At 41.4% G+C, this 26,545-nt stretch overlaps 1 protein-coding gene across 4 annotated transcripts in view; it reads right to left on the bottom strand.

Moving 5' to 3' along the window:
- The window catches only part of CAB39L (calcium binding protein 39 like), a 46,874-nt gene extending 26,441 nt beyond the window's left edge, over nucleotides 1–20,433 (bottom strand). Inside the window, exons 1-3 of one of the 4 annotated variants that reach the window (XM_075741863.1) lie at nucleotides 20,234–20,433; nucleotides 19,819–20,044; nucleotides 10,897–11,045 (exon numbers count right to left, since the gene is read on the bottom strand). In XM_075741863.1, the coding sequence (XP_075597978.1) occupies nucleotides 10,897–10,998 (102 nt within the window). In that variant the 5' untranslated portion in view covers nucleotides 10,999–11,045; nucleotides 19,819–20,044; nucleotides 20,234–20,433. Of the gene's footprint in view, nucleotides 1–10,889; nucleotides 11,046–19,773; nucleotides 20,195–20,233 lie in introns of those variants that run through there. The other 3 variants (XM_075741862.1, XM_075741865.1, XM_075741866.1) reach the window with 3 other exon arrangements.
- Between the last annotated feature and the right edge of the window lie 6,112 nt (nucleotides 20,434–26,545).

Genomic DNA, 26,545 nt, shown 5'->3' on the forward strand with positions numbered 1-26,545 from the left:
ACCATTGCTCCCCCGGTCCTCCCCAGTGGGGTCCATCGACACATGTGGGGCAAGAGGTACCAGATGGAAGTACCGAACCAGCCGGCTTCTCCCACCAGCGGGATGGTTGCTGTGCTGCTTCCCCATCAACTGCTTGCTGATGGACTGTCCCAGCTTCTCTACTGGTAACCCAAATAAATCCTTGTACCCCTGCCAGCTTTGCATTGCCACCACCTATTTCTCCTCATGATGTGCAGTTTGAGCATCTTCCGCAAGAGATTTGCCTACTGAGTGCGCAGGTACTTCAGTCTCAGGTTGGGAAATTAATTAAATTAAACAATTTGCTTTAGTAAAGCTCCACAGCTGCCACCAAGCAAACTAAAATAAGCCTTTCGTCTTTTGCTCCCACCCAGTGTATACTAATTCCATGCAATGTTTCAGGTACCTAATGTAGAGGACAAATCAGGAATTCCCTTTAAAATATCTTGACCAGAAAGCTGACAACAGGAAAATGAAAGAGAAATGCATATAAACAGGTAATAGCTTGGCGTTCGTGGCAGTCAGCAGGTTTAAATCAGATGTGAATGATAACATCCCACTTCCCAAGGGAAACAACTGCTGGCCACAGCGCAACAGCTCTGGTTCACCCTCTCCTCCCAGGTTTGCTCCACTTCGTGTAAATACTCTGTGGAGCAAAGGCTTTATTTTTTCACGTGTGTGTGTGTGCTTTAAATCCCACCTGCTTTAGCCATAGGGCTGTGGAGGCAGTGGCTCTTTCTGGGTTGGGGTATATTTAATACGTGCATGACCCGCAGCAAGGCTGGTTGGATTTTTCAGCAGGCAGTGGGAAGGAAGGGAGAGGTTTGAAAGCAAAGCTGAGAATGACAGCAAAGTGCCAGGCAAGATGGTTAAAGATGCTGAAGATAGGACAGCATTTCATATCTATATTGCAAAAACCATTTTTTTGAAATGAGTGTTTCATTTGCTTAGCACGGGGAAAAAAATAATCAAGGCACACGCAAAAAATCCAAGAGACATTTGTAAAAGCTAACTGGACATTAATGGATGTTCAAAGCCAGATCAATAATTTCAATACATCTCTCACATAAACTGAAAGGAAAAATGTCATGCTTTCAAATACCACCCCATCAATCTGCATAAAATAACCCCACAGTGCTCCAGAGAGGCTATCTCTCAACTGCTGCTGATCTCCCAACACTTTAATACTGATTTAAATCACAGATTTTATTCCCATTACTGAATAAAAATCCTAGAAAAAGCCTAGAAATCCTAAAGAAAACCCCAAACAAACAAAGAATAAAAAGCCACTTTCACATTCATCTACCTGGAAGCTTCAAGCCTTGATTTTGCACAGCATAAAGAAATGTTCTCCCCCAATCTGTTTGTACCTACTCTCAGTTTTCTGCTAGTTGAGCTAGGTCAGCATGAGGGGCATGTAAATGAATATGACTATGTGATAACTTCAACCACAGCAGAATTCTTGTTGTTCCTTACCATCGCTCAGCAAAAGAGCCTATTTTTACCTCAAACGTTAGTGGTATGTCACTAGAGATATCCCACAGAGTACAGATGGGATTAACAACAGGGGTGCTATATTGGAAACTAAAGCTCTAAATCTTCATAAGAATTGCACAAGTATTTTCATATCAAAGGAAAAACTCATACATTTTTGGCTTTTTACCCATTCTTCTGGGCAGGGTGTGAATATCTCTGGCATTCTGTGGTTAAAAAAAAACCCAACCTTTCCTTTCAAGTATAAGTAGTCCTTTCTGACATGTAGAAAAATATCTGCAAGACACAGCTTTAGGTTTAATTCTCAAAAAGCAGGCCAAAAAGTAAAGCGCTGCAAGAGAAAAAGAAACTACAGAACACTGCGGTGTTGATGGGCACAACTGGGCACCACAGCTGTATTTTTCTAATCATCTGCCATCCCATCCACTCATCTTCTCGGCTTTTCTACGTGCAATTTACATTTTGTGTTTAACTTCCTCCCTGTTCAGATCCTCTGGATAGTCTGTGGTTTGACATTCAACCTGCCACCAAGAGCTATTCCCGGTCAAACCTAAGGACTGCTCTTCTGTGCCTACCCCTGATAATCTAGCTGGAGGAAAAAGATGATACCGAACACAGATTCTTAAATTAACTGCCACTTCTAGCCTCCACTTTGACGTTTCCACTTAATCTTACAACATTTTTAGAATAATACCATAAGAACATAAGCACTGTTTCTGGGATAGAAATTTGCTCAAGACTAAGAAAGGAGGAAAAAAAAAAAAAAAAAAAGACATTCCAAGATCCAAAGACCCAGTATCTGTCCAAAATAAACAACAAAGCAAATACATTCACCCAAATACATGGAAAATACAAGATGACAGAAATGTAGCTGCAGAACAGCTTGTCATAAGTATCCAGACTGGTCTTGACCCCCTTTAGGAAAAAGAACCACAGCATCCTTCCCCCCAGCAAAGCCACAAACAGAATTTCAGTGACAAAAAAAGAGAGATTTGATAGAAACTCTAAAGCCTATTATGGCTTCCATACTACTATTTATTCTCCACCAGTGGCAACAGCAACAATAGCAAAGTGCTGCAACTCTCACTTCAGCAGAAGTCATAGAGCAAAAGAAAAGGTTTCATGAAATATCTAAGCACTTCAAGCCATTTGTCTTGTTCTTGGAATTAAGCACAATTTTCTTTCCAGAAGATTTTCCTTCTATGCTCTAGCTACGAGTCCTTTACATCATGACTGAATTAACGCCATTATATTTAGAGAAGGCAGTGTGAGCAGAGGGGAAAAAAGAGGGAGAGGAGATAACTGAACACAGAATCCTAAACAGAACAGCTTATATATATTGCATACAAATGTCAAAAGTGGGATACGCTGAACTTTGGACAATTAAAGTTGCAGACAGGGACAACAAAGCAGAAGATGAAATGCAAGCTGATTCCCAGCACACTCATCAACTTAACGCTTGTGTTGCTGTCACTGCACAGACGTCAGGATCTTGGCCTCCTAAAGAAACTTTTTTTGCAGTCTACAGGCTACAGTTCACAACGTCCAAACTTGGGAGGATCCTGTTCCACCAGAGAATGCTAAAATTCAGGGTGGGTACATGGGTAAGTCACAAATGAGTTACAAGGTTGATTTGCAATAGCTGTGTAAAGGGAGTGAAGGAGACCACAACCCGTACCGACACGTGCAGTGAAGGCAGTTTTTTCAATGATGGCCATTTCTTCTCTACTTTGGCCCAACACAGGACTAGCAAGTTATTTCCCACAGGAAATAACTCTTTATCCACAGAGCATAGTTTATAGTGACCGGCAACCCACAAGAGGTTTCTGGGTCCATTTTGAAATACAACATTTTGTGTAAATGTTGAAGTCTAACAATTCTTGGGTTACTTTGCTGTCTCTACTGAACTAGATGACGTACAATAGCCTTGGAGCTTGAGAAGTGACAGCATGGATAAGCTTATAAAACTTCTCTAAGTTAAATTATAAACGTGCTCAATCACCCCTGCTTACAAAGTTGGGAGTTTGTCAGCATTAATGTATCTCTCCAAACCTACCAACAGTTTCAACGAGAGATGGAAACTTTATGAATGAAGATACTTGATCTCAAGCTTGTTTTCCTCACAGATCAAAGTCTTGTCATTGTTGACTTAATGGGATCACGACAGAAAGGAACTTGTGAAGACATTATTCCCTGAAATTCTATATGGAAAAAAAAAATCTTCTCTGAAAGACCTCAAGACTCTCTTCTCCACAACCTAACGCACATGTGAAGACCAGCTGACTTTGTTGCAAAGATCCAGTCTTTATTAAAGAATGGGTAACACTACTATGCCTATACTGAAATACTTCCGTACTCCAGTGTTAATCTTCCTTTCCCACAGTGCTAATATTGGGTTCTTCAGTTTAACTTGCTTTGCCAGGTCTAGATGACAATTTCTGAGTTTTGTCTATTATTTTTTTGACTGATCTCTACAGGAGGGCCAAAGAACATGACAATGGTCTTAGGGCAGTAATTTAGCCTTATTAAGGAATGCTGCAAAACAGTTACATTTTTCTCTGTATTCCACAACTATACAAGACAGTTCAATTAGGAGTTTCTTGGTTTGGTTTTTTTTTTTTTCATTAAGGGATTACAAATAAATCCTCCAAGTCTTAAAATTTTTCTGTTATTCTAAAATCTTCCAGAGAGATTGTAAAGAGTAGCATGGAAGGCTAAAACAAAGGTCTTACGCAGGTTGTTTACACAGAAAACTGAATTTTTATTTCCATAATTACATGAGTTGGGACTTTCCATACTCAAAGGCTAAGTTGTTTTATCTCCAACCCTGCTTGTGCGTGATATAGCAAACTAAACAAAGCAGATCTTCTGCTTCAGAAATCAAAACTTTATAAAGGCACGTTTTGAAAAATCCCTATTAGCACACCACAGAGATACTTTACCAAGATTCCCCAACTTCAGCAATTTAAATTTCTACCTATTCCAACTGGCTTAACAAAAGTTACCTCTACTTACAAGCCTTGCCCTTCCCCTCTCCTTAGCTACTTCCAGCAATTTCACATTTATCTTAAAAGTGTCAATATTAAGTGCTCATGATCCAGACCTATTATGCTTGCCAGAGAGACAGAGAGATGGATCTCCTGTTATGCAATGTAGATTCATTGCACCTTTTTACTCCTCTCCAAGGAAGATTGCAAAAACCATAAGGGGAAAAGTATCAAGCCTCGAATAATCAACAACCCAAGCTCCTATATCTGAACTGCAACTTTTCAAAGCTTTCAGTGGGTTGTCTCTATTTTACCTCTGTTTTACCAACAGGTTAGAGGTTTTACATGTATGTTCATATGGTACAAGTTGGAAGGGCTTATTCTTACATTTATTCATCCAGGAACTTAATATGACATTTATGACCAACCACAATAGTGAAGGAAAAATGGATTGCCTGAACTTTTCCACCTTTCCAAATGCAGATACCAAATATACGTAAGAAAAATACAGGATGCCTGGCATCTGCATAGCAATCAGGAAATCCTCAATTGTTCATAAGAATATGGCGAATAGGATTGTACAGCTTCTGTTTGTGTGCCTAGCGTATTTCCAGGGCAAAAATATCTTTCTAAACTGTTGCTATCTTGCACAGCAGCAGACAGTAACACACACAGATGCCTGCCAGCGTGATGTTAAATACTCCAATGTGTGATTCAGTAAACTGCCAGTACTCCACGATATACATGACAACCAAGACCATAAGGCTCCTTGGTTTGGCTTTTTCTTGGTTTAGCTTACAGTCCTGCTTATAAGTCTTTGCACAGTGTGATTGAAACCATTTTTTCTCCTAAAAGAATAGTGCCAACACAACTCACTCTACATGCAACTATGAGGACTCCCAAGAAGAGCCATTAGCAGAATCTGAATCCAACATCTATGTAGCTTCAGGATCATCCCAACAACTGACTTATTCTTGGTACAATTTCATGCTAAATGCATATATAGGAACAAATTGTGGACATTTTGGATCAGGAGGCATGAACTCTGTCATTTCGCAAAATATTATGGCCTAGTACTCAAGGAAGCTGGCAAAGACAATTTGGCCAAGCAGGTGCAACAGGGAAACGCCTTTTAAAAGGCCATATGATTAAATGGAAGAGACAGGTTTGCCCCACCTGAACATAAATTCCTTTCTCACTGTTAATCCTGCACTTGAGACAGAGCTAAAGGTTGTAAGGTCCGTAAAAATGAAAAAAAAAAAAAAAAGAAACCAGAAGAGGCAGGTTTTAAACTCTTGGCACCAGCACCTGATAGTATCTGGAATTTCTCCCATCTCTAGAGCAGTATCAGGCCTTAGCAGAATGGGGAAGCTGAAACATGAAACACTCCACAAAAGCCCAGGACATGCAGAACTAGAACGAAGGGGTGCCAAGCCCTTCGTATCTCATTCCCTTGGTTTCAGTGTGCAGCAATGAAGTCAAAAGCAATTTTGCAACTGACTTTGGCAGCTGCAGAATCGCATCCGTGGGTATTCGCATTCACAGTAGTCACGCAACCATTCTTCCATGCAAATGCACATCACGTCCTCTGCATGCACTTCATCTCACACACCAGTCCCCAGCCGCTTTATCAGCGCAGGAGCAAGGTGAACAGGAGCTGATAAGGGCTTTATTGTTGCTATGTAAAAAAGCAGGATTTATTGATATAAATATTTGCTCTGGAAATCTTAAAGTTTTTTAACTGTAACTTTATTTAAAGACTGCTCTCCTGACCCTTCTGAACAGTACGAAATTTGTTACAGTACATGGAGACAAAACAGAGGACAGATTACAGTGACCTACCCGAACAAGCAGTCTCGTTAGATATATTTAAGTGAAAGGGGAAGAAGCTAGACAATTCACGTTATTTTACAACTAGTTTTACTATATTTCTGAACATTGACTAAGGGCATTGCATCCTGTGGTTCTGCCTGCAAGAAAACACTCAGCACGGCGCCCTGAATCAGCTCTAACTCACTTGGGTTCAGCTTCCACGACAAACCCGAGTCTTGGACCAGCCATACCAGAAACTGCAAATCTTTCAACCCATCTAGGCCAAGCACAAAGACTGGCCAAGTTTCAACTGACCCCAGATCCGTTTGCTATGCTAAATTAAAAGCCTGTGATGCTTTGAAGGCTTTTGTTGCAGAACAGGTTCAGAAAACGTTACCAAACCTGTAGGCACTGCAGATGGCACTGACTCACGGGTGCCGCACCCGAAGGTGCTTGGTTAGCGGCGAGAGGGTGATGTGTTCAAGGACATCCTTCAGTGACGTACTGGATGCCACCTGCACGGCTTTGTGCTGACCAGGCTCGGTGGCTGAACACAAGACTTTGAGAAGTCGGGAGGTCACCCCCCCTTTTTTTTGTGAGATAGGTCAGGTGTTTTTTCTATTAATGTTCTTTTACAACATTCATCAACAAAAGACATGCCAGCATATCAATAATAAATGAAGCAGTATGGCCGGCGTGTCACATGCTGGCCATTCTTCCTCAGGTTCAACAGATCTGTCCACTTTGATATCAGGGTTTCTCCCCTCTTCCTCCATATTTACATATATCCTCTGAACACTACACGAGTTCGTGCCAGAAAGAAGGAAGAGAGCCTGAGCTCTGAAGACTTAATTTCCTAGATATTTAAATATTTCCCTGCTTTTCTAATTAATTCCAGAATGAGTATTTCTCATTAAATCCAAGCACAGTTTGCCTCTACATGACCAAGATTAACTTTTAATGGCATTTATAGAATTCCATAATAAAACGTAATTAATTGTTCTTCACCACATCAAAGTCTGAACAGGATGTCAGCAATTGTACATGTCACAAGAACAACTTATTTATTTCAGATGTTGGAAGAGAGGAGGATGCTTGATAAAGGAGGCTTTAGTCCCCTTTTCCAGCTCTGTGTTAGCCTACTTAATCCCCCAATTGTTACATTTGATTTGCCAGTGCTGCAATACCTTCTTTAAAATAAATGTTATTTAAAAAAAACCCACATTTTAAAAGAAGGTATTAGAAAGAGCACTTCAGAGGAAGAGGAGCCACACGTGGTGGTACTTCTCAACCTGTGGTCTATCAGCCATCAGAATGTAGCTGAGACAATGGCAAAGCTTTAAGGATACATGCATCCGTGCAAGCAAGCAAGCAAAAAACCTCACCCATAAAATAAAAGTAAGAACCAAACATTAAAACTTAGCCTATTTTTCAGTTAAGAGTGCAATACTACACACATTAATAGGTTTAAAAAAATAAGACATATGGAGGAACTGGGTCAAATTCAATCCTTATCTGAGAAGACAGATGCTAGCCAGTCAATAGAGTTCAGTCAAAGTCTGACTGGGCCCTATTCTATGACTAGAAAAGCATCATTAAGAAAGAGTGCACACTTCTGTATATTATATGTGTACATGGAAATGTGTCTCAGAAAAGATGCATAATTGCTTCTCTGCATCCTGTGTATGTGTTCTCCCTCCCTCTCCCCATTACTTAGAAAGTCTTAACTGATCTGCCGTAAGGCTCCCTCTACCTGCATCCTGCATAGCTTGGTAGGAATTATCGTTTCTGCATTATTTAAAAAAAAAGCCCCTCCAAGGCACAGATGGTTCCTGCTGAAAGTTGCACAAAGTTGTATTAGAAGCATCAAGCCTCTCCCTGTCCAACCTCACGCCCCCGCAGCTGCCCAGGGCATCTTCACCTCATACTTGTGATTTCTCAACTGGGAAAGGAAACGAGGAGGTTCTCCGCTAGCCCTGCAGTTAATTTAGGCTTTGCCACACTTCTCTGCCAATTCCGGCTGTATTAGCAGCTTTTAGCTGTCTCGGCCCACATACCACATTGGCTGTACTACAATAACAGCTCAATTGTCACAGGATAAATCTTCTTGTTTAAACATCTGATGCAAATTCTAGTTGGAAGCTATTCTGCACGTGAGCAACATCAGGAATGCTGTGGGGTTGTAGCCCAAAAGTCCTGGGAACCTCGGTTTTATGGTGAGGCTCAACAGTACCCCCCCAGTTCTTGCAGCAGACAAGGAGACCAAAATGTGAAAATTGAAGAGTCCTGATTCCCAAATTTCTGTGTTCACAGTCCCACAGGGTTCAAAACCAGCTCTCGCAGAAGCCAGACCTCTGGGCCCTTTTATGAAAGTCTGACACATTTCATCTCCCTTTGGACATCAAACCAAAGGTAAATTTTAAAACCTTGCCAGGTTTTGAAGAGCACAGAGTGCAGCACTGTGTTTTGGTTTTCTTTGCTTTTGTTTTCAGTTAAATTTCTGTAATCATGCTCATGAAAAGACATTATTCATTAGTATTACTAAGTGAGTAAGTTTTGAAAACCTGTGTGCCATTGAAAGTCTCCCCATCATCTTTTCTTCTCCAATTCAAAATGCAAACAACTCTTTAAAATGGTTTTACTAAGCCCACAAACTTGTATGGGTAGTAAGAGATGTGATGAGGTGATTGTTTTTGCAAGAGTTATTTTTTTCTGCCATTTTTTAAAGTTTGCCATTGTCACGCTACTAAAGACATTCCCTATGATTTACTTCCCTAAACTCAGGACCATGAATCTGGCTATTTTCTTTAACAGGTATTTATTTCAGGACAGCTCAGTGCAACACTTTAGATGGAAGGTAGCGTTACTGAGGAGTCTCACATCTTCCCTTCTGAAGGGAGAAAGGCCTTATGTGCTGCTTCTACATTGGAGCACAAAGTCCTGAGTCAACAAGCCACGTAAAGCGTATGTGTAAATATTGTCCAAAAAAAGGCTGCTTTCTTCACTTTCTGCCTTGCCGATGAAGCGACTGCCTCGTCTCCCCGCCCTCCTCTCCCCCGATCACCCACATTCACCCCAGGAACATCCTCCATCCCATAGCGATAAAGCACAGCAGAAAATACTGAAAACCAACCTCCTCCTGTAAAATAAGCTTCGTCATTAAATTTGCCAACTGTTTCCATCCTAATATGCCGGGGGAACACTCCCGCATCTTTTGCTTTGTGAGGAAAACACACGCCAGCTGTTCTGACTTTTATGAAAAATTTACATCGAGTTCTCGATTTTCTAAGAAGTCTGAATTTCTCGTCCTTTGTCACTGACACCCAAATAAACAAACAAACCAGCTCAAAGACAAAAATCCTCAAAACCACAACCCAGAGGAGTCATGCTGCAAAGCAAATCAAAAAGAAACCCGAGTCTAGAACTTCTGCTTTGAATGTCATCTTTAATCAGGCTCCAAAGGATGAATTCAGCAGGGGAGGGCAGGATCTGTTGGTTTATTTAGTTACTTTTTTTAAGTTTTAGTTCAGAGTCAAAGTCTCTCAGTGCTTTTCAGTTTAACCGAAGGTATTTCAGCATGAGACATCAAATACCAGAGGCCTCCCTGAAATCCCTGTGACTGATTTTATGTAATTAACACGCTCTGAGCTACTTCCTTTGAACCAAAAAGTTTCAAGAGGGTTTCACTAAGGGCACAAAGGGCTCCGTGCTTACCTTTTGGGTTGGGTTCGTTCTAATACAGATTTCTGCACAGGGCGGGGGAAGCACAACATGCACACACAAAACATCAGCTGCACGAAAACTGTGTTAATGTCACTTATCAGCCATTTCTCTTTCCACTGACATTCACTTTTAACCTACAAAGTTTGTTGTTAATTAAAATCATGTACTTCTACAGTAATAGAGAGCCAGTCTCAGATGAAAAAAAAAATAATTTGATTTTATGTAAGCACAAATTCCTAATTGGGAGTATTTTGTATGCTGGGGTGTATCTTCTCAACTGGTCACTGGAAGAGTGGCAAAAGTAACTCAGGTCTGTGTCACCGAGTTAGAGGAGAGTGATAGCATTAGCACAAATGAATAGCGCAGCTCATTTAGAAAGCACTGGCATCCAGAATATTGCAAAAGATTAACAGAGTGAGATCTCTTTTACACACATTTGAATACGTACAGGTTTCCTGGTTTATGCAAACAATGCTCATGAGAAATAAGTTTTGTTCTGCGAGTACCTGCACGTTAATTTGCAGTCTCATTTGTTATCCTGCGAAACAAATTAACAGTACAATAGTTTTCAAATAGCCTTCCAAGCTGTTCTGCTAGATGCGTTACCATTTGAAGTAGGAGATCACCCTTCATTTTGGCTGAGGCTCCTAAATCTCAACATTTTCTGTTTGACCCCCAGATCTGTTGTACTTGATTTATGCAAAAGCCCCCTGATTTCAGCCGGACCGTTCAAACACAAAACTACATGCATGTGCAAGTATTTGCAGAATCAGAGCAGTGAGAAAACACAATTTTATTCCGCTTATTCTACTGTTTCCCCGACATAAAAACCTTATTGGTCTTCTACAACATTACCTCATACCTTGTCTGTCTTTTTTTCTTGTTTTTCCAATATGGCCATGTTTTCTTTCAGAATTTTCACAATCTCAGCAGGATTTTTGTGCGATTTACTAAACAAAGGCATGGTTTTTCTTCACCTGGATTTCTTCCTTCAGGATAGAAGAGGACTGCCTTAAATCAAACAAGAAACAAAAATAGCTTTTAACATTTATACAAAAATGCAATAAAAATACGCAAAGAGATTATGAACAAGAAAAGCTTATGCCTCAGGCACTGTATTTTGCTTCAGCTACTCAGTAGCGCAGTAAAAGTTCTCATATACAGTCACAAGCCATCATTAGCACGTGAAAAGCAACTACTCAGCACCTGCGCAGGAACTGGATGCTTCCTAAAGCCCCTGACCTACAGGTCAGCGCTCCACTGAGTCTACACCTATGATGTCCAACATGTTTTGGACACCGCATATCTGGCAGGCTCCACTAAATTTCTGATAGACGTTTCTGCCAAACCTCACCAGCTTCATCACGGTGCAGATAACTAACTGTAGAGGCCAGCGCACCAAGAGTGTCCTTTGTTTAGAGCGTCACAAGATAAGGTCCCAGCTTCCCCACCATCGCTCCTTCTATGGCTGCTTTTCTTTTTCAGCCTAAAGCTTCTCGAGAAGAAGCAGTTGAAGCTACCCCCACCCCCATGCCCCGAGTCTGATAGACTTCAAGAATCTGTGGGTCAGATCTCACTTGTGTAAAACATTGCCTGAATTAAATAAGGAACAGAGGATCAGGCCCAAATACCGACACAAATGTTTTCATGACATTTAAATGAAAGACTGAGCATTTTCCCGAAAATGGGTTTGTTTAATTTAAAACATTCTTCCTCTATATGGTTAGAAAGGCAAATACCACATCTCTGTATTTATACATGAAAGAAACCAAATAGCTTAGTTTCTGATCCTACATAGCATTAAGTTGTGAATTCCCATGGGTGCTGCTGAGGGTCTGACACAAAGATCTACTGAAGTCAATGGGAACGTGCTCTGGTTATGGCAGTATCACTTTCCAGGGAGAGCACAGCACTGTTCTGGACGGCATTCCAGTTTGTACAGTAATGAAGAAGAGGTAAAAAACCCAAACCAAAATAATGTCACATTTTCATCTCTTTCCACAACAAAAGACAACCGTCACCATCCCTCCCCACGCACATTTGCAAGATTAGTTGTGAAAACAGAAATATATACACAAACCTCTTCAATCTCCTTATTGCTCTTCAACTTTTACAATTTAAAAAAACACCTTTACACAAGATATTTTAAAGGAGAGAATTAAACGAGCACAATACACACAGTATAAAGAAGAAAACAGAACAGTGCAATGTTTTCCCAGTTGTCCCAAAGAACCCACTCCCCTCATGCTTCATGGTTACTACTGACATGCTACAGAGTCCACCATGAAGTATGACCCCATTTGTGCCATACATCCATGTGTTACTAATCTCCAAACATCTTATGGAATTAATACCCAGATTAGATATACATTCTGTTACAACTATAAATAGCAACCATCTAAAACAGCCAAGTATAAAATTCAAACCATAGAGGTGTCCTTAAAAGAAAATAAATTAAAAAAAAATAATCTGTAAGGACTCTGCTCTAGCATCTTACTAAAAACATTTCAAAATACTTTTGCAGATTATCTTTACAAGAACAGTTTCTATGACATGTAGGAAATATTTTTAAATGTCTTATTTAACCCAAAAGTTTCTTTATAGTGTCCAGAGCAGGGGAATTTGTATATAGCTTCTCATTTGTTGCTAGGTCAGTTTTACCAAATGTTTCGAAGCTCACCTCTTTCAGATTTCCATTTTCAAGCTCCTCATGGTTCAGTTCAAACTCATTTTTATTTCTGCAGTTTTGGCTACGCAACCTTCACTACTTGGCTGAGCTCTGAGCTGAGGAGTCCTGCTCCCATGGAACTCACAACCGCCAGCTTTGGCAGCACCATCCAACCAGCAACAGAGCAGAGTCACGCCCCAACTTGCCAACATGCAAGACTGAAGACTAACTCATTTGGGCACCTTCAGCTACGTACAAGCACTGGAAAAGACTGGGATGCCAGTATTACAAAATAAATCTCTTTATAAATGCTGCTAGCAAGTGCCAAGCACCCCGTAATCTTGCACGTGCTGTAATTAGAAGATTAGTAATTCACAACACACTTTGTGAAGGACCTGATTCTGCATGTTTTTATTATCCGTGAAGACACAGCGTGAGGATGTGAAGATGCACGAGAGAGAGAGTCTGAGAGCAGGAGCTTAACAAACACGTTGCATTTCAGAAAAGACATATTTTCATGCAAGGTGGGGTACGTTTATTCAGACTGCTGAAGCCATCTCTTCATCTTCCCCTTTTAGAAGACTCCACACAAGGAAAAGCAAAGGGGGAGATAATTTGATTTTTAAATTGAAGTACTCATGAACAATAGGTTCTGAGATTTAAAAAAATTAAGTCCACATTTCTAACTGAAATGTTGACTATAAATTATTAACACATTTTCCTCCCAAAAAGTAACTTACATAGCTGTCTAGAGTATGGTGTTTGTATTTAAATAGTCATTAATTTTGCCATAAAACTCCAACAGCCAGGTTTTTCCATTGTATAGTTCCAGTCTCACCACCAAGTCACCACAGTGACTGCTCAGTGATAAAATAGCATTTCTCTTCACACCCTACCAGTGTACTAATCGCAACAGCAAAATCACCAATAATAGGGCAGGAAGGGACTCAAGAGCCTGTTTTGTTCATCCCTCTGCTGAACAGAGCCAAGTCTCTGCTTCGCTTCATTTATCAGTCTTACATACAAAGCAAAGCATCTGCTGTATGCAAGCAGAGGGAGACAGAGAAAAAAAGGAGGAGAACCCCAGATGTGCATCGAAGAACATTTTTGGATTTACCCCTTTTCAGGACACAGTTTTTAACCCATCAGCATCTGGAAAAAGATGATCCATCACTTCAGAAAATACATACTGGCAGCTGCAGGTTATGGTCTCTTTTGCTTCTCCATGCAGGAATGTCCTAGGGGGCACGTGCTATTCACAATTACAGGTAGAAGCAAATGGGGGTAAAGTCACTTTGCTGAGATTTGGGACTTGTATTCCTTAGTCTTATGGTTGACTATTCCATAAGGCACACGACAAACCAAGGATTCCTCTCCTCCAACTTTGCTCCTCATGACTGGATTCTCTAGCACCAAAGAAAGCGTGAGCTCTTGCTAAAGCTTTTAACACAGCTGGGGCATTTCTTCCCTGTCCTCCTCTTTATATTAGCTCTCTGCTCTCTAAGCTTTACTTGGAAGGTCTTCTCTTTGGTAGAGGCACTAATTTGGTTTAAATTCCTTCTTCCTTTCATCACCTATTTTCAGTTCGTTTTTTGGAACTTGGTATTTTCCAGGCATCTAGCCCTCTGTCAAGGTTGCTTGAAATCAGCCAGTAAGTTCAGCAGTTACCATGCAAAGAGAAGTAGCATGAGAGGTGGACAGCATGACCACATAATCTTTGTTTCCTCAAGAAACCAGTCTAAAAATAACTGAAAAACAAAGATGAATGACAACTGAAAAGAATGCAGCACAGGCTTACCAAAGGTAGTTCGTACTAAAATTCCTTATTAATATATTTTTAGATAGAAAAAACACTGTAGAACCCATGCATCTGACATGGAAGTACACTAAATTGAATATAATGGAAAATGAACTAGTTGAAGAAAAATTACCATGTAGAGGGAGACTGATCATCTGAGAAGGTAAGAACAGTTTGGAGATGGGATCTTATTTAGAGAGGCATGGGAAGTAAGAGCCTACCCCAAAATTGTGGTGACGCAAAATAGGAAAGTAGTATCAATACAGAAGAGGACTGGAATATCATTACCTGAGAAACTGGATGGCCTCAAGGACTGAGATAAAAAAAATGGGATAAAAATGAAGAATAACAAGTATCAGATAATGCTGAACGGGAGAAGAGACAGAGAGGTGGTAAATGCCCCATCCCTGGAAACATTCATGGTCAGGTTGGATGGGGCTCTGAGCAACCTGATTTAGTTGAAGGTGTCCCTGCTCTCTGCACAGGGGTTGGACTAGATGACCTTTAAAGATCTCTTGAACCCAAACCATTCTATGATTCTATGAATATATGCTTCAAGCTGAGGACTTACCATGAGAAATGACAAAGACAGATACCCAGTGACTACACTGGTATTTTACAGACAGAAGACAGACACAAATGCATGATGAATTAAAAAAGCAACCAGTAGAAATACAAAGGTATACATGTCTTCGTACAAAGTCTTGGTGGAACTTCGTATGGGACATTGTACACAATCCTGAACATCCACAGTCAAGTAAAACCAAAAGAGATTAGAGCGAGTGCAGAGAAGGACACTAGGCTGGCCAGAAAAATGGGAAGATCAGCATCTCTAGGAGCTAAAAGTGCTCGCCTTGGCAAGCTTAGAAGAAAAATACAAGTTATTTCAGCTCTAATAACAATAACTATTTATGCAGAAGCAACTGCTGATGAATATACTTAAGCTGAAAATGTAAAGGTTTCCAACCATTGGAGCTTTGAGATTTTGAAATGACCTGCTCTACCAGACACACTACAGAGCATCTGTTCATAAATTTTTGACACTGCTGTCTTGCAGCAAGGGACAGGGCTGAATGAGCCCCTTTCTTTCCTACTTTCTAGGAAAACTTTTTCCATCTAATGGTTATTCAAGAGCATATGTTTTTATAACATCAGAAACACATTGTGGACACTCCTGAATTTGTAATGGAGGATCAGCCAACTTCTGAAACATTTAGTTGTGATGATGTTATTTCACCAGTGCTCTTGTGAGGAGCTTAAGAGACTGAGGAAAGAAACAGCTGTACCTCACCAGACTGACTCTCCCGGCCTCAGAGGTTGTCTCTCCCGGTCACGGGGGAACGCCCCAGCAGCGCTGTAGGAGGAACAGTGGTTTCCAAAGCCTGCTGTGGCCATCAGTATGAACAGGATGTTTCAGCTGCCAGAGCTGGAGAGTCCAGCACATTTTACAAGCCATACTTTTACAAAAATACTTTCAGGGAATATAATTCTGTGTTTGTTTGGGAGAAAAAAGTGGCACTGATTTTATTTTAGGTAAGTGACAGAAACACCAAAAGGCAATTTTAAAACACCACTTTCTAAATGTTTGGCTGTTTCTGTTCAAGTCAGAAAAAAAGAAAATGAAAAAAAAAAAAAATCACACAAACTAAGACAGCAAGTTGAATCCAGAGGTGGACAAGGTTTACAAGACATGAGTTTTAGGGTATTCAGTAGCCTGTGAAAGGTACCATAACATCCCTTCATACTCAGGAGATGCCTTCCCTCAGAGGCCTCCAACTCTGCAAACATTTAACCAAGATGGAAAACACACTTCCAAAAATACCTATATACCTGCTGTTCCTCTGCCCCCTCTGTAAAGGGAGAAGCTGAAGCACAGAAGGATGAGAAGACTTGCCCAAGGCCACATAAAAAAAAAAAAAAAAAAATCAGTGGCTGTGTCAGGAATGAAAGCTAGATCATTCAACACCAAAGCCTATGCTTTATCAGTCTTCAAAACATCTCTTCTGCCAGTGTATCTGCTCATAAAGGGAATGCACTAAAAAACAAACCAAACCAGTGTAACTTGAGCTCTTTAATACAACTAAGTACACTAAGAGATCTAGTTCTGTTTGTAGACAATCTCCCCAATTTCTTTGCTCTTAATCATATACTGAAAGATTACAGTGCCACTGAGCTCGTAAGCACGATGAACGAAAAATGCAGATGGCAACATCACTGTACTCACCGGCCCATCCCACTATGAAGTGACTCAGTTAAGCAGCTCAGTAGCAAACACTTCCTCCCACCCACGAAGGCAACAGTGAGAGAGGGCACGTGAGCCCATCCATGCCCTCTTTGCAGACGTTCCTCCAGACAAGCCGTTCGGTCTTCAAAAATGAATGATTGAAAAAATTTCCTTCCCTTCAAGTATCAGACATCTGTCTTGTCTTAGTTCCTAACCTTCATCTACTAATTGATCAGAATAAAAAAATTGCAGTAACTCATATTGGGTGAGAGCTTCTTTAATGGAAAAAAGACCTTCATTTTCCATTTACCCCATGTGCCTAAGACTCATATATTTTGGACCCGAATAAGCACATTTTCTTCGTAATTTTGCCTTCATAATACAAGAGATGCCTTATTCCCTCATTTACCCCTCCTGCAATAGTTGGGAAAGCTGTTGCAAATACAGAGTCACATACTCAAACCAGGGGATGGAAGCCATCTGATCGCCTGGAGAAGTCCAATCCATCGTCCCCCATGCAGTCCCCTCACACAACCCACGTTTCACTCAGTACACAGAAGGAATCAGGGCTACACAACAAAAAACTTCTCTGCAAATCCACAACGAGTTGCAGATTTTGGAACGTGCATTGCAAAGGAAACAGATTACTAGGAGAGAGGACGGCTTTATGGTTAAGGTGAATGAATGCTGTCTCTGCTTGGCAACAAAATTATTCCAAAAGCTCAAGAATTTATTCATCATAAACCTTGCTGTTGGCTACTTGTTGCATGACCTGGAATGAGGGCTGAAACTTCACCTGAACACACAAAACACTGCAGTAATGCCTACCACTGCCACAAACGCCTTTTTTAAACAAGTGGCAAACATCCTGAAGATCAGACGTGGAAAATAAGTAGGCAGCTCGGCCCTTAATCTGACCCCCTCAACAGAATGAGAATGATAATATAATGTAGTTGGTTGATGCTGTTATGAAACTGAAGGCATTCATAGTGATGGTCCACTCAAGTGCTGCGGTGTAGCTCTATGGAAGCACTCAAAGAAATTAATAATTCTATTTTTGAGTGCTTGAATGCCCATTCAATAAAAAACAAAAAGCCTATATAGTCTCTCAGCAAACACAGAGGATAAAATGAAACACCAAATAGCTATATGGTCATGGAGGCCACAGTTTGAGAAATGCTTTGATCCATGATGGTGCCACCCTGCTCCGCATCTATTCACATCTCTACAGCTTCTGTTGGAGTGGTACAGCTGTTTGCAGGACCACGGGGTGAGTCAGGTCAGGGAACTGACCCAGGTTAACAAAAAATAGCCTGGTGGGGGAAAAAACAGCACACAGGTTTCTAGACCAGTTCTCCCCACAGTCTTACAAAAAGCTGTACCAGCACAAGAGGGGAAGAAGGGGATGGAAGAAGAAAGAGACAGGGCTGCAGGAGCAGATGCTACAGCTCAGGTGTTCCCAGCCAGAATGAGGCAGGGATGATGGGAAGGGGGGTATAAACGTGTGGTGATACAGAACAAGACTGAAAGTTAATATAAGTATCCTGAGCGAGGTACAGAGCACAGACTACATTGGCACAGATAAATGCCAGAATTCAGGTTCAGAACTTTTTGAGTGTTTGACTCTGCTGCCTAGTGTCCTTTTTATTGTGGCAGGTCCTGTGCTACCACTTCTATTATTATTATTATTATTATTATTATTAACATATTTATTTTAAAATAATATTTGCACACTGCAATGCCAGGTAACATTCAGATTCTAAACCCATGCAGAAGCAGCATCCTGTAGCACCATACTCACATCTACATCAATTATCTCTGTATTACAGGATTATCTGTGATACAGAGATGCTCCCACTCATGCTAACAAACTAAATAGAAGTAGTAGGTTATTACTTTATGTTGAATAAAACTAGAAAGATAAGAAACCAGCAGATTTTACAGCCACCAAATATGCAGGACTGATGAGTCAAGAATATCTGGGATCCTTATTTCCGTTTGTCACCATGGAAGTCTTTCAAACCTAAAAAAATTAAGAATTCAATTCCATGCCTAACTGTAGTACATAGCAAAACTCCCACGAGCTCAGTCGTGCAGAAGGAGGTCTCTTAATAAATGTCTCTGAAGTACACACAATTCTAGGGTAATGGCTCTTAACAGCTTTTCACTTACTTGAGTAAAAGGGAAACCAAGTTAAATTTCCATTTCTAGTAGTAATAATAACTGTAGAAATAATGGAAACTGGTAATATAATTGAAATAACATAGGTAGCAGCCAAGAGGGAATAGGACTTCCTCTAAACCCGTTCGAGGGCAACGTGAACACTATTTTTGCTTTTTGTTCAGTATTACTGAAAGCTTACTCTCTACACAGCATTCACTTGACCATGTCTGTAGCAAACCTGCTGTGTTACTTTCAATAGCTTCATAACACATTAAAATAATTTGCTATAGCAGTAATTTCATTTTGCTACTAATATTAGCCCAAGAAAGAGTCTTCGCTCAGAAAAAAACTTCCTTTCAGCTGAATCAAAGTTCTGTCTGATAACGACTTCAGGAATACCCCATCGCACAGAATTAGCATTTCAGGTTGACAAGACCTATCGACTATAAATAACAAGATGGTTAGTTTACACACACTGTTTCGTGTGACAGCTCACACACGCTTTCTAACCATTTCCTGCTGTCTTTTGCAAGTGGCTACGCTCTCATTCCTCTGCATCTCAAGAGCCAGTCTGCAGCTGCAGGCAGTCAGCAGAGAGGAGCAAGAGAAATGGTATATTGCAGATATTTTATTTTTGGAAACCGCACTGTAAATAAAGCCATTTCCAGAGATATTCCATGGACACAGAGCGCTTGGTCGAGGAGCCAGCGCCTTATGTAACAGGAGGAGTATTGTTTAGGGTTGCCTGCTTTAAAAAGCCGCTCCTGGTAACACGGTTTACAAAGCTATAAAAAGCTAACAGCGTAACTCTCGAGAACAAGCAGACGAGCTGTCTGTTACAAAAAGGCTGGTGCTAACAGGAAAAAGAAAAGTTTTATTAAATCACTTAACTTTCCGTCACTGGGAGGACATCATCTCGGCTGACACTTACTGCGTGCGGAAAGGTGGGGGCTCCTAGGCAGCCCTGCGCAGCCCCATGGCCAGGTGCTGAAGACAGCTCTGCCGCCTCCCCGCAGCCCACGCCACCAGCAGCCGCCTTTAGTTATCTTCCATTTAATTCCGCTTTATCCCCCCCTGCTGATGATCGACACGTGGCAAAGACAAGGGATCCCGCGACTTGGCCTCCCGCTCTTCTTCTGCCGAGCGACCGTCAGTCTCTGGAAAAGCGTTAGCAGAAAGGATCGCTTGAACACGCACAGGCGCTCACAAGCAGCTGTAAATTTCCACTCCCGGCCTCGCTCCTCGTCGTTCCTGCTCTGACTAGCTCCGTGGCTGGGTGTGCATTTTTCCCCGCTGCCCTCCCCGTTTCCCACTCCCTCGCTCGTCTTGCTCGCAGGCTCACACACCCCCAAACTCCACGTCAGAGGAACGCGTGGAAAAGCAAAGGAAGAAGCGATTGCTCCGCGGAGAGATTTCTCCAGGGTTAAGGGAGGAGATGTGACGATTTTGCATCACTTCTGTAAGTTTCCATTCCCCTCCGAAGTCTGTCGGTGTAGGGGAGGCATCGCTGACGGGTCCTCACACCATCACGTGGCGGAGACTGCTGGAATTAAATTATTCACCTTGCCGTCCCGCTGAGAATGCAAATAAGGGAGCCCAGCAGAGGGTTGCTGCTACAAGATAATAATAATAAAATCAACACGTTCACGCACCACATCTTTCAGCAGAGTCCTCCCCAGAGAAGCCGAAGTTAAGCTGCTTCCTGCCTGACTATATGTTATAATGTAAAAATTATAATACTTTTCCACAATAATACGGGGGGCCAGGGGGGACACTACTACAGTATACTCTGAGCAAAATTTAAATGCCACTGAAGAAATGCATTAGACTAAAGTATTTTTTCAAAGGCTAACGTGGGGAAAAAAAAATCATACAATTAAAATGTTCTGAAACAAGTGCTACCAGCTATTATCAAGCACACAAATACAGCAAAATGCAATTAAAGGAATTTTTAATGCTTCACTCTTCTCTCTTGGCAGCTATTGCTCAGCAAGCGCCACATATTCCCAAAGGGAACTACGAGTGCCTTTCCCACCCCCCCGGCTGCCTAACAGGTATTAAGAGCAGAGAAAGGAGGATGCTTTACCAGCCGCCATGGGCACTGCAGGGTGGGATTTAAATCCCATCCTCACCTGGATCTCGGCTGAGCCCCAACAGGGATGAGAGCCCAGCATGTATTTCTGCCGAGCTCACCAGCTCAGGGAGAGGTTTCACCTCCCGTCCCCTCTTCCTCAGGGCAAAGCCAGCCAAAGTCCCACATTATTATAAATAATTCTATATACTACATTTGCTTGGGGAGCTAATCTCAGTCCCTGACACATACCAGCGCTACAGTTGCATCAGATCTTAGTTTAGGGCTCACCTGCAGTAGCTATTCACAGACCCACATTAGAGGCAACCAAAAAGGCATGAGAAACCTCATTTCTGAGGAATACAGATGTAAACAGCCACCTTTTAGAGGGCTAACATCCTTTGCTAGTGATCCCAGCTGCCAACCCAGGCAAACAGGAGTAACCCAAATCCTCACTTTGAAGAGCCAAGAATCAGCAGCCTGCCCAGCTTCCGTCGCTCCCCATCCCTCCCGGTCTCAGAGCAGCAGAAGTCATCCCTGCTCCCTTCACCTCCCTACATTTGCTCTTGCGTTTGCATGGGAGGTGCCGAGCCAACCTCAGATCAGCAGATTTGTGCTCCCGGCTTATCTGTAAAGCGTGCCGCTGTTTGTGCTTACGCTTTACCTCACAGATCACGAAGATACCTCAGCCCCATGTTTTCAGATTGCCCTGAACAGCACTGGGAACAGACGCTAGTGCTGCTCCCGCTGCAACAAGTGGCAACAAGTGACACGAAGTGGCAATTTCTGCTCCAAACCCATAGTGAGATATTCCTCCAGCACAGAATTAAAGGCTTCACATTAGAAAACTGTGCCGGGTTTCTTCTCTAGGCCACCTCCAGAGAGAGCTCAGTGAGGGACACTGTGGACACCAAGCTCGGAGTGGGACGAGCCACCCTCCGAAGCCGCATCTTTCTCCACAAAGCTTAGCAGGCACGTGGACCACCAGCGCAGGCCGATGTTTTGTGACACAAAGGACTTGGGGGGTAAACACGGTGCTGGGCACTGATTCATGGGTGCCTTGCTCTGCCCCAGCTCAGTGGGGAGAGGGACGGGGCGATGCGTTGTGCGGCGACCCGGCACCTTACACCCTCCCTGGGGTTGGCTCTTTCTTTTTTAACGGATACCGCAGCCTTTGGGTAAATGTCAGAGAGAAAGTTAAATGATAAAAACTCTGCCCTTGGGCTACTACTGAAGGTACCAGCTTTTCCTAAGGCAACACAAAAGTCTAAGCATGTTATGTCATTAATTGGCACTGTGTTCTTTTAGGAGATTAACTTATTTTCTTCCTCTCGTGAGGGAAATTATATCTTTTCCATAGTGCATCCACCACTACTTCAGCAGGTAAAAAGACACCCCTCCGTCACTCTGCAGAGTTCAACATTGGTGGGTGCTACCCTGCAGTTGAATAATCACCAAAAAGATTGAATAATCACAAAAAAGCCGGTTTAGCTGCACATTAAGGGGCCCCACTGGATAATGTGTGTATCACCAAATTCCCTGAAGTATTCACAGCACGTTCTGAGTAAGCAGCCCCTTGGAAGCATAAGAACCTTTATCTAGAAAATTACTATCCTCTGTTTCAGACTAAATACACCTGTTTCCCTGGTTCTGAGGAGTAAATGTAATATGCACTCAATTTACAGTTCAACTCTGCCGGACTTCTACCTAAGGAAATACTTTTGGACTTTAATAGGAGCCCTCTACACACCGGGTGAGCAAGAAACACGCCTGCCCCCATCGCTGCATTGCAGCAGGAGAAGCAGTGCAAAGCAGAATAGCTACAGGGGCAGGGGAAAAAAAAAAATTCTGCTTTTCTAATACTCTGTTTCATCTTCAGTGCAGTTAATTCTCAGATGACAGGAAAAGGCTTTGAACCATCCAACAGGAATTAAACTGTAATTACTTAGTGCTCTTACCTGTTATTTTTTTGTTGCCAAGAGGTTATTAAATATTTCAAAAGAAATGTTTGCTTCACTTCATAATTTGTAGCCATCTCAGATCTGGAATGACATAATTATGAACAGCCAACAATTCTTTATAGTCTCAAAGTACACTAAAAAAAATCTCTGTGCGCTGCTAAAGGACTCCAGCCTCCACATATTTAAATTCCATTATATTTGTTTCCTTTAAAGTGAGCAGAGTCCTCAGGCTAAAGCACGGTTAAAGCACTTTTGAGAAATGTTTGTTCTTGTTTTCATAACTTAAAATCATGTCGTCTAATAAAGACCAAAGGAAGAAAACCCCAGTCCATTATTCCTGCCCTTTCCATTTATTTTCTAAAGTGGAAAAGAGAAATTAGGGAGCTTGAACAATGAGTGTGGTAGCAATAAATTACAGAGGCAGATGACAATCACACAGTACATATATATATATATTTTAATTCTGCTCATTTAATCACCCGCTTCCAGTCTGTCTACCTCTTCCAAGATGACTTCCACCATCCCAAAGCCCTAAGCAGCCTCAGATAATAACAACAAAAATTTTCCTTCTTTTCCCCAAAAACTGCTCAATGCCAAGGCCCCAGGCCATCAAAATTCAGTTCTCCTCAGGGACAGGTTTAGTCGTGTAATACTGGATTATTAAGAAGAGAAACTTTAGAACGCTAAAAAGATATATCCCCCCCCCCCCCAAAAAAAAAAAAAATCAAACCCTAGAAATTAAAGAACTCACACACACAGGATTTTGTCCTACTCTTACAGATCCCAGGAGAGCAACATTATGGCAATTTATTGGGGTGGGAGGAACTAAAACCAAATTACTTATATTATCTACATTGTAAAGCTGTTACACTTTAACTCAAGGTATTTAGCTTTATGACAAAGCAATATAAAAAGCGTGCCCCACAATACTTCTAAAATCTCATAAAATAAGAGGAGAGACTTTACAGTAACTTCACGTTCGTATGCTATTCTACAAACTCACAGATACTCGTTTTCCTCAGATGCCCTTCAAGAGCAATGTGACCACCCCAAATTAATGCCATTAAAACTCTTCTTCGTCTGATCAGTCCCCAATACAGACATACACCAACACCCCCACTTTATCTCTTTCTCCCCCATATAATCTCGGAGGGAGAGAAGCTCGGAACTGAGCCTATACACCAATCCCCCCAAAACAGCCACCAGCACTGAAAAGCAAATTAACATTTGGCTGCTTATCCAAATACAAAGCAAGGCAAAAAAAAAAAAAAAACCTACAGAGGGGCAGGTGGTTTTCCTAATGGGCATTTAAAAAGCAGCAAAGCTTCTGGCCTCTCCTCAGTACTAGAAAATTGACTTTTCTTCAGTGAAGCGTGGGGGAACAGAGAGCAGCCAGAGGCAGCGGCCGACCTGTAGCTGCATTTTAGCTGAAGCAAGCGGGAGTATTTAAATGGATGCTTTGTATAAGGTGTTCCTAAAAATGCAAACGGGTCTTCAATGGTTTTCCCCTCTTCTTCCTCCTGGCTCCCTCTAGTGCTTTTAAGCACATACTGCCTTTTCCTTCCTGTTTCATTTAATGCAAATATAAACAGTTACTAAAATTCTCTCTATGTATATTTCAAAGAAAGAGATGCACCGATTCTTATAAACTGCTCAGGAGTTTTTTCTGAACACATTATTCACATGTACATCACTCCAGCAATCATGCACTGACACTGGCCTTTTTTCCAGAAACCTTTCTTTATTAAATACTTTATGTACAGGCCAGCATATTTAAAATGTTACTCATTTTAAAGGCATCCATCAGCTCCACCCTTAGAGAAAGTCAGCTAAAATGAATCCCTTTCCCTACCTGTTCCCACCCCAAACAGGAATTACATCTAAACAGGAAGCTACTAAAGCCCAACAGCTGAAAAATAAAACAGATTAAAATTTTAGGCGTGCTCTAAAGGGTCACTTATAAAATATGTTAATCACATCCCTTATCTACTGTGTCCCAACGTAAAACAAAATTAAGAACCATACCTGCACTCCCACTTTTATAAGTGGAGGAACAGTGAACTCATGACAACATTGTGCTTTTTACCTGCGGACGTATGCAAACAGAAAGTAGTCCTCCAAAATCAGTAACTCCCTGAAGAGCTCAGCAGGTACTTTTAATATAATTAAATCCTTCACCTCTTCAAACTGCTTCTATCCCAGGTCTGTATAGTGAGCCACTTCAGGGGACATGTTTGTTTAAGGTCTATTCATAGAATTAAAAATGTGAAAAGGAAAGCTCTTTTCAGAAGGAACAAGAGTTTTGCTGAAGATCTAAAATTTAACCTCTCATCACAAGTGTACCATGAGAGGCCCAACGTCTTTTTTAGCAGCACACTAAAAAAAAAAGTTTTTACAGTAGCAACAAATAAAAGATATGCACAGCCAAGTAAGCCCTTGCTGTCTAATATGCTAGAAGATAGTCCTTGCATCACTGCTAGCATTTTTCTTCATTAGATTGCAAAATCCTTCCGTGTGTCTAAAAACATTTATCGGCCATCTCCCATTTCTGAAATATCCAAACAATATTAATACTGTTTAGTCTTCTTGCAAATACTGAATGTAGCTGCTGGTTTCCACATAAGTTCACCAAGCAATTTTCCTAATGTTAGGCACGAGTTAGTAAGACAGCGTGGGGTATTGCAGGTCAGAAGATACCCTCTTCCAACATGCTCACGTATGCAAAAAAAACCTGTCTGTGTTCCCTACAACTTCCCTGGTGGTGAAAGACAACAGAGCATCCCTAACCAGAACTCTAAACTTCCTGACAGTGCTTGAAGCTGAAAGCTGTCTTAGCGGACATTCATCTCACTAATGGTGATGTGCAATGAAAATACTAGGCAGATCAAATTTTGATGACAATAATTCTTTATACCTAGTGTGTGGCTCTGTTTTTGAGAAGGGAGAAGACAGTTTGGGAAAATAAAACCCAATGGACTATGACTTTTCCTCTGTTGACCACTGCAATAGAAGCCTAAGGCATTTTTCATCAGATGCTGTCAAGATGACTTGCAAACAAACAAAATTAAACTTAATTTGAAACACAAGTTAAACACTCCTGTGAGGCCCTCACCATAACACCCACTTTAGTATGAGGAAACTGAGGTGGCACCAAGCAAACATACAAAGATGTACGCTCTATGCAGTAGATAGGAATGGCAGTAGATAGGAACCATCATTCTGGATCAGAAAAAACTCCATCAAATCCCATATCCAACCATAGCTGAAACCAAGTGCAAAATATAAAATAAATATACATATCAGAAGGAGGAGCGCTCTACTCTTCCAGCTTCTAGCAACCAGCACCTTAGAGGTTTGCTGAAGTGTCATCCAAAATCACCATGCTAAATAGCTACAAATGGCTCCACACTCATTCGCTTTAAAGATCCTAAAAGAGCAACTATTCCTTTTCTTGGGAGACTTTGAAATCATGTCTGCAGTACTTAGATATAACAGATTGCTTCACATTGCTTCTGAGTCTGAAGACTGAACAGTCAAGAGAGCTCAGAGACTGCTATTCTCTCTTGGTGAGAGATCAAACAAGAAATCAGCACCATCAATGATTTACTGCATCCCAGTTAGTTACT

Source organism: Balearica regulorum, chromosome 1 (genome assembly GCF_011004875.1).
Source record: "Balearica regulorum gibbericeps isolate bBalReg1 chromosome 1, bBalReg1.pri, whole genome shotgun sequence".
NCBI classification, from domain to species: Eukaryota; Metazoa; Chordata; class Aves; order Gruiformes; family Gruidae; genus Balearica; species Balearica regulorum.